Raw genomic sequence first — 16,584 nt, 5'->3', positions numbered from 1 at the left:
AGGCGGAAGTCACACATTCCATTGTTCTTTAAGAAAATCATATATTTTCTTTAGTAAAATGATAACCACAATAGTTCCTTCTATAATCACTTAGTTTATACTAGCTATATATAATCTAATATCGAACGAATAGTGAACTGTATGAATCTGCCCTAAGCCCACAACCAAACAAGGAACAGGAAATAAGGCGGAAAACACACATTCCACTGTCTATCGGATATTAATTATATATAACCCTGATGTATAAACTAAAGAATTATAGAATTTACCATTTAAGGTCCTTTAAGTTATACTAGTTTAATAATACGTATTAAACCTTTTATAGATAAGTTTCTAGTTTCGCTAACTCAATTGTGAAACATTGTTTTCGGTAATAAGTGTTATTGTTTTTAGAAAGTTCTATCAAAACTGATTACATTAAAAGAACGATGTTTACCATAGAAAATCCTATGTTTTCTATAAAACTGACTGGTTGTCTATGTTGTTCCAAGTTTGAAAAGCATAAGTAGAAATACTGTACTTACTGTAATGTTATCTAGTTTTGTTGATAAGTTCGATTATCTGAAGACTTGGTTGTTCTGGAATCCTGATACGACGATACTACCCTCCTATGATTACCTAATACATACGGGTTGCATATAACCGATATCGAACAGACAGTTGAATGGGTGAATCTGCCCTAAGCCCACAACCAAACAAGGAACAGGAAATATGGCGGAAATCACACATTCCACTGTCTACCGTACTTCAATTTTATCTAACCCTGTGGTACATACTAAGTAAGCACATAGTTAATATCCCTCGAGACTGATACAAATGCTCTGATACCAATCTGTCACACCCCCAAACCGGAACGGCGGAAACGTTCGGGGGCGGAGGACGTCATGCTCAGTATCACAACACATGCATCATAGTAAAACAAGCAACCAAAACCATTGTATAAATATTAAAGTGTTTACAATGTATTCGATTCACAAAAGATTGACTCCAAAAGTAAATGACAACACAAAGACATGAAGCTACTATATTCCATCTTCTAAATCCTTGTGTGTGTACCTGTCTACTAGTTTCCTGACAATACAAGTTATTTGAAAGAGTAGATCAGCATTTGAGCTGGTGAGTTCATAAGTATTTTTGTTATAAAAGCTACTGTCTGAGTTCCTTAGAAAAGTTCGCCTGTTCCTCCAGAAAATCCTATATTTTCTGATGTGATGAATGATAAGTAAAAATGACTCTACAATTCCTTCTATGAGTACTTAATGAATACAAGTTATATGCAATCCAGATCAAACAGACAATGAATTGTGTGGATCTGCGCTAAGCCCACAACCAAACAAGGAACAGGAAATGAGGCGGAATTCACACATTCCATTGTTTGTTAGATGCTCATTGTATATAACCCTGATGTATTCACCAGGTGCTTACGGAGTTAACTGTAATAGTTCTTTGACATTTGATGAAAATATTCTTTAAGAAAATCATATATTTTTTTTAGTAAAATGATAACTACAATAGTTCCTTCTATAATCACTTATTTTATACTACCTATATATAATGTAACACCCCGATTTTCAACTATCGATTAAATGACAAATAATCGTTCCAACATCTCCCATGATCAATTCTAAACTTACGTATAGACTAAACTACAGCGGAAGCAAAATAAAATAAAATAAAATCTTCAATTGAAGAACTTCGGGTGTTACGTCTTTGCGGAACTCCTTTATCGTCTTGTTGTAAAATCCTTCTCCTTGCCTTCTTACTGCCACTTGCTAAATAGTTTTCTGGGTTGCGCACATTTAAAGTTTCTAAATGGGTAAGCCTAGGGCCTAGTGAGTTCGTGTTGCACATATATGTCCATCACTTAAAAAAAACAAATAGTTTTATCATATATCTTCAATAAATCATACAACAAACATATCACCCGATGACATAATTTAGGGGAACGATTAATTATCCAGAGAAAGAGCCAAAGGTTCTTTTCCCTTCTCCTTGAGACAACTCATCATCCATTGTACTCAAGTATTTTAAATATCCAAGGAAATGAGTATAGTTCTCAATTCCCATCCCCGCCGATCACACACATCCGTCATGCTCATGGCGATTAAACACCCACCCGTTCCCGCTAAACATGTCATCCAAAAAAAAATTCACACACAATACATAACAAATCTGAAATAACATTTGCACGCAACCATACTTATCATAAAACATATTGTCAATAAATAAATAAAAACCACATAATAACGTATGACAAACATTTATGTGCGAGCAACCACAAAACACGGATAACTCACCTTGTAACCGACAAATCCTATCCGAAGCTTTGTTGCTAACCTGCACCTTAATTGTTCAAACTACGAAAAATAACTTCACAACTTCCTTCAACGAATTCTCCCTTGTTTCTCCACCTTTCTTCACAATTTTTGTGGCATTCCACTCTATTTCTCATGTCTTTTATAATGCCCATGTTTGTAACCTTTCTAGTTAACCCAAAAGTCCAAATTTATGACTCTAATCAAGTGATGGGTTTTGGAATTAAAATTCCATAATTTCGCTATTTACTCATAATTAATTCATTAATCATAATTATAATAATATATTTATACCATATGCTTATATATTTATTTTAATTTGAGTTATCACAAACTTCCCCCCTTCGAAAAATTCCGTCCTCGGAATTTGAATTCAGTAAACCAATATGGATATTTGATCTTCATATCTCGGTCGCTTTCTAATGATGCATTCGATCATTTGGTATCTCCAATCAATAAGTCACCCCCGACTCGATCCTTAAGAAGTCCCAATAGGCCGGAAACTCAACCTACCTTTACAAAACCGCACCATGCCTTTCCATGAGAATCCGTTCAATATGACTTTATCTCCACCTGAAACACTATTGACTTCCTACGTTTAACCACATAACCTTTTGGTTGTTCCGGTGCATCCTCCAGTTATCCGTAATTTACTAATTTTTTTACCGGTAGTTTGTTGGACAAGCTCGAGTCCAACCATTCGTTTCTTTCTTAAATCATACCAACATAGTGGTACACTTCATACCATACAACTTAACCAAATTTTCATCAAGTATATTTCACCCAATGACACAATTTAAAGGAACATTTTAGATATCAAGAGAAAGAACCAATGGTCCACTTCCCTTCCCACTTGGCACAACACATCCATTATGCTCAAGCATTTAAATATCTAAGGAAATGAGTAACATCTCAAATCCTATCTCCGTCGGTCTCAACACACCTGTTATGTTCCCGACTATCATACACCCATGTCTCCATTAAATGTGTCATCATATATTAGGCAAACAATTCTAAAAACTTTCCACTTCTCCTTTACCGAGGATTCTTTCCGACTCTTCTTTTGTCCACCTAATAAATCGAAGGATTTATCAATCCTCGTCAACTAAATCTTAATTGGTTCCTTCCTTACATACGACTTAGTGAATAAGTGACAACGTTAAACTTCCATAATTAGTAACGATCTTACACCTTCTTTGACTCTTGGTAATCCATGCGCATCTATATCGTCCCCCTTTTTTTTCACGACGAACACTACTAGTGCACCCCATGGTGATGTACTATGTCGAATAAAAACCTTATCAAGAAGATCTTGCAACTGCTATTAAATTCTTTCATCTTGTTGTTGTACTATCTCACTGTCACATTTCCTTGTTCCAGTATCAAGAATTCTTCCTCCAACTGCTTGATCGTCATTCGAGGAAAATACATATCACTAAAGATTCTTGAAAACTCATCCCATGACAACCTATTGGTTGTATCCAACACCCTAACTACTTTTACCCTCCCCATTAGTATAAAGCCTCATTTTTAAACATCATCACGATATAAACCGCATTGTCCTTATTTGCACACTTACCGGTATCAAATTTTTCCTCTATCTCCGTGATCCACATTGATGATACGATAAGATCAACGTCCTCGCAACACGTTCATGGTTTACAAGTCATGAACGTCTTGTAACAATTACCTCATCATTTGTCGTTTACATCTTGCCTTGATCGTACTGCAACACTAGGGTCAGAAACTTGAAGTGACATACTATATCCATAGCCTTGCTCTTCATCAACCATGTTGCCACAATTCACATTCTATTGTGCATCTCGGTCCTGAACATTTACATTCGACAATGTAGCTTGCATATCCTGAGCAATCTCGTCAATTAATTATTCTCGAGTAACCATATTTGTTGTACAACCTTGTCCGTAATCCCGACCCCGACCATGACCTCGATTGGAGTTAGAGCTCAGTTGCACCAATTGTGCTTGTACTGGTGTTATGATGATTCCAAGAACTCTTCCCCTACACCTACCTCCACCTCGACCTTGACCACGCCAACAACTGGAAGTAGGGTTTACGGGAGTCTCTAGTACTTCTCCGAGTGCAGCAACTTCGGATCCAACTAGAATGTCTTCCCGCTCTAGTGTTACCTCTCGCTCCTTCCGTCTAAGCTTAAGTGTTTACGAAAACACCTAATCTGCTTAAACCAGTCTCTGATACCAACTTGTAACACCCCGATTTTCAACTATCGATTAAATGACAAATAATCGTTCCAACATCTCCCATGATCAATTCTAAACTTACGTATAGACTAAACTACAGCGGAAGCAAAATAAAATAAAATAAAATCTTCAATTGAAGAACTTCGGGTGTTACGTCTTTGCGGAACTCCTTTATCGTCTTGTTGTAAAATCCTTCTCCTTGCCTTCTTACTGCCACTTGCTAAATAGTTTTCTGGGTTGCGCACATTTAAAGTTTCTAAATGGGTAAGCCTAGGGCCTAGTGAGTTCGTGTTGCACATATATGTCCATCACTTAAAAAAAAACAAATAGTTTTATCATATATCTTCAATAAATCATACAACAAACATATCACCCGATGACATAATTTAGGGGAACGATTAATTATCCAGAGAAAGAGCCAAAGGTTCTTTTCCCTTCTCCTTGAGACAACTCATCATCCATTGTACTCAAGTATTTTAAATATCCAAGGAAATGAGTATAGTTCTCAATTCCCATCCCTGCCGATCACACACATCCGTCATGCTCACGGCGATTAAACACCCACCCGTTCCCGCTAAACATGTCATCCAAAAAAAATGCACACACAATACATAACAAATCCGAAATAATATTTGCACGCAACCATACTTATCATAAAACATACTGTCAATAAATAAATAAAAACCACATAATAACGTATGACAAACATTTATGTGCGAGCAACCACAGAACACGGATAACTCACCTTGTAACCGACAAATCCTATCCGAAGCTTTGTTGCTAACCTGCACCTTAATTGTTCAAACTACGAAAAATAACTTCACAACTTCCTTCAGCGAATTCTCCCTTGTTTCTCCACCTTTCTTCACAATTTTTGTGGCATTCCACTCTATTTCTCATGTCTTTTATAATGCCCATGTTTGTAACCTTTCTAGTTAAACCCAAAAGTCCAAATTTATGACTCTAATCAAGTGATGGGTTTTGGAATTAAAATTCCATAATTTCTCTATTTACTCCTAATTAATTCATTAATCATAATTATAATAATATATTTATACCATATGCTTATATATTTATTTTAATTTGAGTTATCACATATAATCTAATATCGAACGGACAGTTAAATGTATGAATCTGCCCTAAGCCCACAACCAAACAAGGAACAGGAAATAAGGCGGAAAACAGACATTCCACTGCCTATCGGATATTAATTATCTATAACCCTGATGTATAAACTAAATAATTATAGAATTTACCATTTAAGGTCCTTTAGGTTATACTAGTTTAATAATACATATTAAACCTTTTATAGATAAGTTTCTAGTTTCACTAACTCAATTGTGAAACATTGTTTTCGGTGGTCAAGAACCTTGAAGATCTTGATGAAGAAGATGGAAAGTTTATGAATCAATAGATGGAATCAAGTGGGTTTCAATGATCAACAAGAAAGGGATGAATGCTTACGTTTTTGGAGTGAAAGGAGAGCCTTCTTTTGATGCTACTTGACAGACAAGAGGAAGTTCATGGCTGGAGGTTGAAGAAGTGATGTGAAAATGAGCGAACTTCATATATATGAGGGTTGTTCATGGCGCAAAGATGGGTTCACGGCCGTGAACCTAGTTTGTGGCCGTGAACCTCTTTTGAAGGTGTTTCCGGCTCGAATGCAATCCGATGATCTCTTGCTAACACTTCCTAACACACAATCCCTTAAGTGTACTAGGCCTAGAACTCATGAAATGACCCTTAACTCGGTAGAAGATAACAGAAACAAGTCTTAAATTTTGATTGATTTGATTGACTTTACAAGATAGAAATTTTCGGGTTGTGACAAAAATAATGTTCATGAAAGGGGCTATACATTCACCTAAAATAGGTGGGTGACTGTAGAATTTGGCAGTGCTCTGCCTAACACCTTGACTTTTCCCTTGAGGTGACCTAGTGTAACGCCCGCAAATTCAGGCTAGTCAATTTATAGACAATGAGCGTTAAAATGGCTTTTTGATAAAAGATTATTTAGAATAAATAATCTTAACTAAGTTATAGTATGTCACAAGGGTTCCGTACGTATAAAGAACGCTGAAATCCGAGTTATAACGAAGAAGTTATGACCTGTCGAAGTTTATGGCAAAACGGGCACGACATCGGGAATCATAAAAAGTGAGTTTGTGATAAACTACTTTTTAGCCTTAGCTATCTAAACGAAAGTCGTAGTATAAGTTAAACCGAGAGCGTGCATAAAAATAACGTCCAAATCTGACTTCGTATGAAGAAGTTATGATTTTTCTAAGATTTAGCATAGTTGTGCACAGCCCGAAAATCGAATTTTAGATCGATCGATTTTTAGCCGGCACAACCTAAATGAGAGTTGAAGATCTCATTAATATGAGCTCAACGATATAAAGACAGTCGAAAATGGACGTCGGATGAAAAAGTTATGAATTTTTAACGGATTTTAACTGTCTAAGTCTGTTAAAATATAACTTTAAAAATAAATTCAAAACTAGCCAACGGAGTCTAAACAAAAGTTGTAGTTCCCGTCGATACCTACGTGTGGATATAAAGAACGTCAAAAACGAAGCTCGTATGCAAAAGTTACGGATTTTAGAAGATAATTAGTTTTTGAAGTAACCAGCGAGCGACACGTGGCACGATATGAGCCACCGATTCCTCACCACGGCTTGGCACCAGATGGTGACACATGGCATGGGAATTCCCATCGTTCAGCAAGGGAATGCCCGTGTTCGCACCGAACTCAGCCTATATCACCCCAAAAACTCACACATTTCCCATTCTTTCTCTCTCAAACTTCTCTCTAAACCCCTCCCAATCCCTAGCACTTCCTGAGTGCTAGAGGTGAGTCCCGGAGTGCCAGAAGGCTCCAAGAATAAGAGCTTTTGGCTTGGAAGTTTTGTCCCCGCAGAGCCCGGTTCCTAGCCAAACCTCCTAGTAAGCGAGTTATGTAAGTTCAATATCGTCATTATGAACTTATAATATATATATATATATATATATATATATATATATATATATATATATATATATATATATATATATATATATATATATATATATATATATATATATATATATAGAACAAATTACGCAAATGGTCCTTTAGGTTTTGGATTTTTCCCTAATGTAGTCCCTACGGTACTTTTTTCCCTCAAATAGTACCTACGGACCATAAGTTGCACGCGTTTGGTCCCCGAGTTGGATGTCCGTCCATTCCAACGTTAAGCTGCCCCATGTGACTTGCACGTGAGGGTATTTATGTCATTTTACCCTAAAGGACCTTTTCTGAACATATAAATTAATTGCTATATCCATTAAGGTGGTGGAGTTTATTTTCATACATTGACTTTACACTCTATCTCTTTCCCCAAGAAAACCTTTTGATCATCCCATCTTCTTCAATCGTGAGTTCTTATCGTCGTACGACAAAATAGTTCATCTGATTGAAGGGTGTATCGAGGAAAATTGTGCTCACATTGTGGTCTTTACGTCCACGCTACACCCAACCACCTGACCTACGTAAAGAATATGATAAGTACATACCTTGTAATGCTAGGTTTTGACGAAATGTAATTTTGCTTTCCTCCATCATTAACATTTTATTATTCTTGAATTTTTCACATCAGATTCTATTTCAAGCTTCTGCACATTCAAGATAAATCATGGGGGTTCGTTCACAAATACGGTATCTGGAAGGACATACATAGATTGGCTTGTGGATCACTTTGATTTTGTGGACATGGATGTGTTTTCAGTCCATGAGTTAGATGATATGATGGCAGTTTTAGGGTACAATGATGGAGGTATAATGTTTTACCATTTCATGATCCTAAAGACAGACTTGGATAGTTGATTGTTACCCCTTGGCACCGATCAGGAAGTCATTCAGCTGCAAGGTATGTGCTTAATCATAAGGAAATTAATTTGTACATCGAGCATGGAAATACTAGAGTAGTCCCTTACTTTAAGTCCCCATTAAAGTCTCGTATTGAGGAAGTTGAAGGGAATCATTCTCCTCAAATGAATAGGGTTAGAATGAAAAGGAAATCAGTTGGGTCATGTTGTAAAAAGTTGGATTTGAATGAGTCCACTAATTTGTCAAAGTTGATTGTACCCTATGAACATGTGATCAACAAAAAAACACTCAGTTGATCGAGAGAGTGATCCCTTTAGGGGGGTACAGTTTGAGGATAACCATGGTAAAAAAAGTTGTTGCCACAGGGGATGATCACCAACCAAAAGGGGATGTTGATCCAGTGGATGATTATGAGGTAATAGGGGATGTAGACGCAGAATATGGTGGGGAAAAAATCTACATGATGTTGAGTTTTTTGAGGATGAATACAGTGGAAGTAAGGAAAGTGTTAGTGAGGGTCCTTGGAGTGAGGGTAGTAGGAGTGAGGGTAATATGACAAATGATGAGAGTGAGGATGAAGACTTCTTTGTGGATTTAGAAAATATTATAGATAATGTGGATGTTGATATGAAAGAATTTCATATACATGTTGATGAAGATGCTGAGTGGGTTCAAAAAACGACCAAAGAAGCACGTGGTAGTGGTGCTGACTTTACTGAAGGTGAAGATTTGGAGGTCATAGACCCATAATCGTTTGAGTCACCTATTGTAGGTGAAGATAACAACAGAGAGAGGATGTTGAGAGACATAAGAAATGCAAAAAGTTGTTCTGAGGGTGTAGTTCATCCAAAGGCTTTCACATTAGGACAGAAGTTTAAAACAAAGAAAGATGTGAAAGAATATATATAAACAAACATGCAGTAGAAACCAAAAGGGATTTACATTTTGAAAAAAAAATGACAAAACAAGGATTAGGGCTAGGTGTAAGGAAGTGGTCCCAGATATGAGTGGTGGGCCATGGACAAAGTCAAGGACTAGATTCAAGGACAAAACAGTAAATATTAAAGAGGGTAAATGTCCTTGGGTTGTACTAGTGTCTAGACCTAAAGAGACAGATGACTGGGTGGTGAACATCCTAGTTAGTGAACATCGGTGTGTGCAATCAAGAACCATTAAAGCTTGCAACTACAAATACATTTCAACAAACATTGTGAAGCAAGTTGAGACTAATCCAACCATTCTACTCAATGCACTTCAAGAAGATCTCATCCAAAAATTCGAGATGAACATGTCAAGAATGAAGGTACATCGGGCAAAGGCATTGGCTCAGAAACATGTTTTTGGCGATTTTCAGAAACAATATGCTATCTTGAGGGACTATGAACTAGAGTTGATGGAAGGAAACCTAGGTACTAATGTGAAGATCGATTGTCACACTGAGCCAAATTTAAATTCTGATACAAGGACATTTAGGAGAATTTACATTTGTTTAGGAGCATTAAAGGAAGGATTTAAGGCTAATCTAAGGGATTTCATAGGGTTGGATGGTAGTTTCATGAAAGGTCCCTATCCTGGTCAAATTTTGAATGCTATAGGGGTAGATTCCAATAATGGGATATATCCTCTTGCATATGCTCTTGTTGAGAATGAAACCACAAATTCATGGACATGGTTTTTGGAACAACTTGGTGATGATCTGGAACTTTATGCTAATTCAAACTTCACTTTCATCTCAGATAGTCAGAAGATACATATACTTCAATTTAATTTGATATTGTTGTTATTTAGTCAACTAAGTATTGAAATATTTAAATAGGGTATCATTCATGTATGTGCCAAACTTTTCCCTCAAGCTGAGCATAGGTTCTGTCTGAGGCATATTTATGAAAATATGAAAAGACAGTGGAAGGATAAAAAGCTCAAAGATTTGGTGTGGACATGTGCAACTACTACTACTGTAAGGCATTTTGAGAAAGCATTAGTAGAGCTAAAGAAATTCAAAGTTGAAGCTCATGATTGGCTGATACAGATTCCTCCAGCTCATTGGGCAAGATCTCATTTCTCAGGTTAGCACTTCATCTTTCAATTATGTTAACATTTACTTGTAATTGTTAGGATTTGTTCTCATTTGGTATTATATGACTAAACAGGGAGGGCACATACTAACATCTTGTTGAATAACCTGTGTGGGGTTCTGAATGGAAAAATACAAGGTGGTAGGGATAAACCTATCATTTATTGTTTGGAGTATATTAGAGAGTATTTGATGAAGAGAATTTGCAATGTCCAAAGAGAGATTGATAGATGTCATGGTCCTCTCACACCAACTGCCACTAGTCTTCTTGATCAAATGAAAAGACAAGCACAAAAGAACAGGTGTATTTTCAATGGGGTTAAAACTCAAGTCACTACTCATTGGGGTGATCAGTTTATTGTGAATTTGGATGAAAAAACATGCACATGTAGACATTGGGAAATTACAGGCATGTTATTCTCATATGCAATAAGTGCAATATGGGACAAGATTAAACATGGAGCAAAGAATGTTCCTGTGTTGGAGCATTGGGTCCACCCATGCTACTGGCTAGTTACATGGGCAAAAGTATACAAACACAAAATTGAACCTATAAATGGTAGATTGATGTGGCCCAAATCACAATGCGCAACCAAGTTGCTTCCACCCAAAACATGTTGTTCAGGTATGTCTTCATATATCAATATAACTGCAGTTTCTGAAGACCAACAATTTAATCTTATGTACATTTGTAGGTGGGTAGGCCCAAGAAGAAAAGGAAGAGGGCATATGATGAACCTGCTACACAGTGGCATAAACTGTCCAAGAGGTGGACCACTGTCACATGTGGAAAGTGCAATAACAAAGGGCATAATTCAAGAACTTGTAAAGGTCAAGGTGGCCCTAATGACAAAAGAACTGAAGAAACAGGAGGATAGAAGTGAGGATGGGGGTGTTGTTGAGAACCATTTGCTCTTTTGATGTAATTTGCACTTTACTTTTATGGTTATGTTAACACCTATTCTTATGTACCAAACAATACTTACTTTGGGCTCCTTATTTTGTATGGTCATGCATGTTGACCTTGAATCATTGTACACATAGGTAAACTATGAAACAATGTCAACTGTTGTTGTGATATACAATAGCATTTTTGTTATATTGTTGTTCTTGTCAAGTAGTATTTGTGATATTCAAAGTGTATGGTCATGCATATTGAATTGGTGTTCTTGTCAAATAATATTTGATTACACAAAGCCATGACACAATAACCTTGTTCTGAAATTAAACCATTTGATTACACAAGACTATAACATTAAGACAACATTAACCAAAACATAATTTCCTACAGTCAAACTTAAAATAGACACAAACACTACATAAACCATGCTACAATTTCCGGTCTGCAGACTTAAAATAAGACCACTAGTACATTAACCCTATGACCACGACACTACTTCTTGCATTCAGACACCACATTCAGACGCAACTTCAACCATGCTTCAAGTAACGAATTGCAAAAAGACCCCAACTGAAGAGAATGATTAACTTATACATCCTAGCTTGCATTGTAGCTTGTTGAAGAGATTCTTGGAGCTTGTTCATAGACCTGATTAACCCAGGTATCACTTAAACCGATCTAGGGCACATGGGCTCATCAAACCACCCAATCCAACCACACCTTCTCTCATTACGAAGACAAGACCAAAATCGCCTTCCAGGGTTGCGATCTGACTAGGAAGTGACGATGGCTAGATCACGATTTCCACAAGCACATATCGGCATTTTCCACAGCTTTCTTTCTCTAACATTAGTAGTGATCGGTTGAAGTGGGAGGAAGAACAAGAAGAAGTAATATATGCGTTAATTTATATGTTCAGAAAAGGTCCTTTAGGCTAAAATGACATAAATACCCTCATGTGCAAGTCACATCGGGGAAACTTAACGTTGGAATGGACGGAAATCCAACTCGGGGACCAAACGCGTGCAACTTACGGTACGTAGGTACTATTTGAGGTAAAAAAGTATCGTAGGGACTACATTAGGAAAAAATCCAAAACCTAAAGGACCATTCGCGTAATTTGTTCATATATAAATATATATATATATATATATATATATATATATATATATATATATATATATATATTATAAAATATAATATACAAAGTGTTATTATAATATCTTTTAACTACTTGCGGTACGGGGAATCTGGTTTGAAGGGCCACATATGGTTGTTGGATTTCAGAAGTGCTATAATGCCAAAATGGTCCTGCCCTCCAGTGTTTCATGTTTGGCCCCTGTCTGTACATAGTAGTTGAAAAGTATTATTTAACACTTATAAAACAATATCGCTCGTAAATAGTCGCGATAAATATTAGACTAAAATCTAGTGGTAATGATACTAGGTTTCGTCAAAGGAAAATAGAATTGTTAGAAGCAAAGCGTTGCCCGAGTTTGGAATCATCACTTTAACAAGTGAGTGCATAGTCTCTTTCATAAACATGATTTTAATAAAAGTATTAATTAAATTATTAAATATAATTATGTGTGAAATATTTGATATTGTCTGAAATACGTGTTAAGATCATATCTGATAGTATATGATAATTTAGGATACAGAATCAACCTAAATTAATTAAGATGAATATTGGGTAGTATATTCTTATGAGTACGGGTGCGATATACACGGAGGGTCGAACTTTAAGATTTGTCATTGATCCGAGAGCATGGATTAGACATATTCAATTATCCCGAGTCCAAAAGTATGGATTGGGCATAGTCATTTGTCGTTGATCCGAGAGCATGGATTAGACATAATCATTTGTCCCTAGTCCGAGAGTATGGATTGGGCATAGTCATTTGTTATTGATCCGAGAGCATGGATTAGACATAGTCATTCGTCCCTAGTCTGAGAGTATGGATTGGGCATAGTTATTTGTCATTAATCCGGGAGCATGGATTAGACATAGTTAATAGTCCCTAGTCTAAGAGTATGGAATGGGCATAGTTATTAATCTAAGAGCATGGATTAGACATACCTGATCCGGGAGTATGGATTAGGTAAAGAGGTTAATTTTAGATCCGAGAGTATAGATCGTATCGTTGTGAGGATAGACGGGGTGGGGTAAGAAATTGCTTATATGAGGAGAAATTGTATATATTGTGAGTTCTAAAGCATATATATATATATATATATATATATATATATATATATATATATATATATATATATGTATATATATATATATATATATATATATATATAACATTGTGCGATTGAAATCCCTATGTACTCACCAAGTTTCCCAACCTGACCCACTCAGTTTATTTGTATCACATGTATCGATACGAAGACACATTACACTGAGAGATTAAAGGAGATATAAATAATTAGTGTAAATGAATGTAAGGTCTGTTTATGCTTATGTTTCTGTATTGACAATGACATCCCAAAGTTTTAATATAAGCAAAATACATTTCTTTGGAAATGCTTTGATAATATCTTTATCATGTGATCTGGGAACAGATTCCCTAATATTATTCTTTAAAATGAATACTCTGATTTTTAAATAAACATATATAAAATTTTTAAAATGACCGTGAATTTGGGGATGTCACACCTAGGTATGAATTTCACTAAGTATTAGTCTTATATTCCCAATAACTAATGATAATCTAATTCCTCACTAATCCTAATGTCTACATCAAGATGTATCAAGTAAGGAACAACCAGGTAGGATCATATCGGAGGTAGGGTCCGTTTGGTATACAGACTATACTCTTTGGATATCCCACTTTAAACAACTCTAAAATCCAGCCTGGACATCATTCCCAAAAGTAAATCAATCAATATAATGATTTGGAATCACTGATAAATCTTATCTATAAATTTATAACGACGAGTATGAATATAAATATAAGTTACACAAAAAAAATATTAAGTGTAGCTTAACTTACAGAGTCTTCCAGAAAATAGTCCAGAATTTCCACAAGAAGAACTTTGGCTTGATAGCTACAAATGTTGGGCACTCAGGGACCCCATAGCATTGGTAAAATACCCTAAATGCTAAGAATTTTCGAACTAGAGAAGTGAAAACTCGAGAGAAACAGTTGGGAAGTGTGAGGGATTGGAATGGGAGGGATGTACTATTTATGGGGCGAAAATAGGGGAGTCACGTTGCGCCCTATATCTGGTTGGCCACTCTCCTCATGACACTTGTTCTTCAGCAGGTAGAGCAGTGTGGCACCTTCTAGAAGCATGTGCACCGTGAACCCCGTGTGCAAATTTTTCATATTTTCAAAAATTCGTATCTTCCTCATATGAGCTCCATTTTTTATGTCATAATATCCACGCGTAGCTATCGACAGGATCCAAAACTTTCTTTTAGACTATGTCGGCTAATTCTCTCTTTATTTTTAATTTATTATTTTTAGAAGGCTTAGACTGCTAAACTACGTTTAAAATTCATATTTTTTTCATACGTCATCTGTTCTCAACTATCTTTACATCGACAGACTCCTATTAATGAGATCTTCGACTCTCATTTAGTTTGTTTTGGCTAACAATCAACCGATCTAAAATTCAATTTTTGTGCTAACACTGTTACGCTGAAATATTAGAAAAATCATAACTTCATCTCGTGAAGTCAGTTTTGAACGTTATCTATATGCACGCTCTTGCTTTTATAATTACTACGAATTTCATTTATATTACTTAGGCTAATAAGCAACCTATCTAAGACTCACTTTTTACGACGTACATAGCCGTGTCAGTTTAATCACGAAACCTCGGAGAAGCATAACTTTTTCATACAAATCGGATTTCAAAGTTCTTTATATGTGTGGAATCCTTGTCACATATATTATAACTTTGGTTAAGATTATTTATCTTAAATAATATTCTATCATAATGTCGTTTTATCGCTTATTATACCTTAATTGTCTAGCCCGAAGTTGCAGACGTTATAATTATCTCCCCCTTAGGATGATTACGTCCTGAAATCATCAGTAAAACAAGGCTTGTATAATTATTATGTACGTTACCTTTCCAACGTAGGTAATAACCATAAATCCTATGCCTTTCCAACGAGTATCAAACCCTTGGACTTCTTGATTGCTGGCGGTGCTCAACCTTGCACCCGCTCTTCATTCTATGTTGCAATTTCAATCATAACCTTCGAGTTACAAACTAGATCCTTACTGGAGGCTCATGATCCTTCTTAAATAGACTTAGTTTCATGATAGGGTCTTTACTCTAACTACCCTAACAGACCGAAGGATCATTCTCTAATGACTCTACATTACGTGATGTAATGGCTAGACTCAGTTCTCTTTGAGTCAGACTCCAACACGGAACATACCTTCCTGCATGTTCTAATGTGATATAATCATATCATAGCATGTAGTACTTCTAACTACAAGCTTCTTAGTATTAACGACGACTGACATACTTTTGTTGATCACTTCGATTGTCTTTTCCTTTAATCTCCTGACTTAAGTCGAATGCTATATCAAAATTGGTTCTCTGAACCAAATAACTTATTTCGTAGATTTTATCTTAGTCAAACTCAATTTAATATGACCACTAAGGTCGGAATAGCGTTCCATCTTCTTATTCATTACCGAAACAAAGGTAACGAAAAAAACAAACTCAACTACTAGTGCCTTAGTAACCTTGTGACTCTTTTTGATCCAAGTGTGAGTCTAGTGCTTCCGGTAGTATGTGCCTCTACTACCTTTCACACCAACACATACTCGTCCCAAGAAATGCCTCGTGGTTCTTCCAAGTCACCACATAAGAAAACAATAAAGCAACCTAACACATCGGATAATGTAACATAACTAAGGATTATATTATTTCTTAAAAACGATTACAGTGTTAATAAAGTTCACCCTTCATTATGCCTATTTCCTCGGGCTACGTAATACTATATATATATATATATATATATATATATATATATATATATATATATATATATAGGATGACTGCTTCATATATTGATTTTGGAAGAGCAGCTTCCTTCTCTTGTTTTACTCAGACATCATCTGTTTCATCCCTCTTTGCATCCATGAAGAACCCTCAAGCTTCCTTTCCTTTCCTGTCTATTCTCTTTCCAGACCCTTTTCCCTTATCTGGGTCTCTACATTCTTAGCCGACCA

The 16,584-nt window shown here is 36.0% G+C and overlaps 2 protein-coding genes across 2 annotated transcripts; both read left to right on the top strand.

Moving 5' to 3' along the window:
- Positions 1-9,408: 9,408 nt before the first annotated feature.
- LOC145157657 (uncharacterized) lies at positions 9,409-10,221 on the top strand. Its single transcript, XM_079076667.1, has one exon. The coding sequence runs from the start codon at positions 9,409-9,411 to the stop codon at positions 10,219-10,221; it is 813 nt and encodes a 270-aa protein (XP_078932793.1).
- Positions 10,222-10,296: 75 nt separating this feature from the next.
- Positions 10,297-11,357, top strand: LOC145157656 (uncharacterized). The gene is made up of 3 exons (XM_079076666.1): positions 10,297-10,471; positions 10,556-11,007; positions 11,175-11,357. Exons 1-3 carry the CDS (start codon positions 10,297-10,299, stop codon positions 11,355-11,357), a joined length of 810 nt encoding a protein of 269 aa, XP_078932792.1.
- The last annotated feature ends 5,227 nt before the right edge of the window (positions 11,358-16,584 follow it).

Source organism: Lactuca virosa, chromosome 2 (assembly GCF_052849685.1).
Source record: "Lactuca virosa cultivar CGN04683 chromosome 2, Lactuca_virosa_CGN04683_v6, whole genome shotgun sequence".
NCBI classification, from domain to species: Eukaryota; Viridiplantae; Streptophyta; class Magnoliopsida; order Asterales; family Asteraceae; genus Lactuca; species Lactuca virosa.
This window is presented reverse-complemented; position numbering and strand designations above follow the sequence as displayed.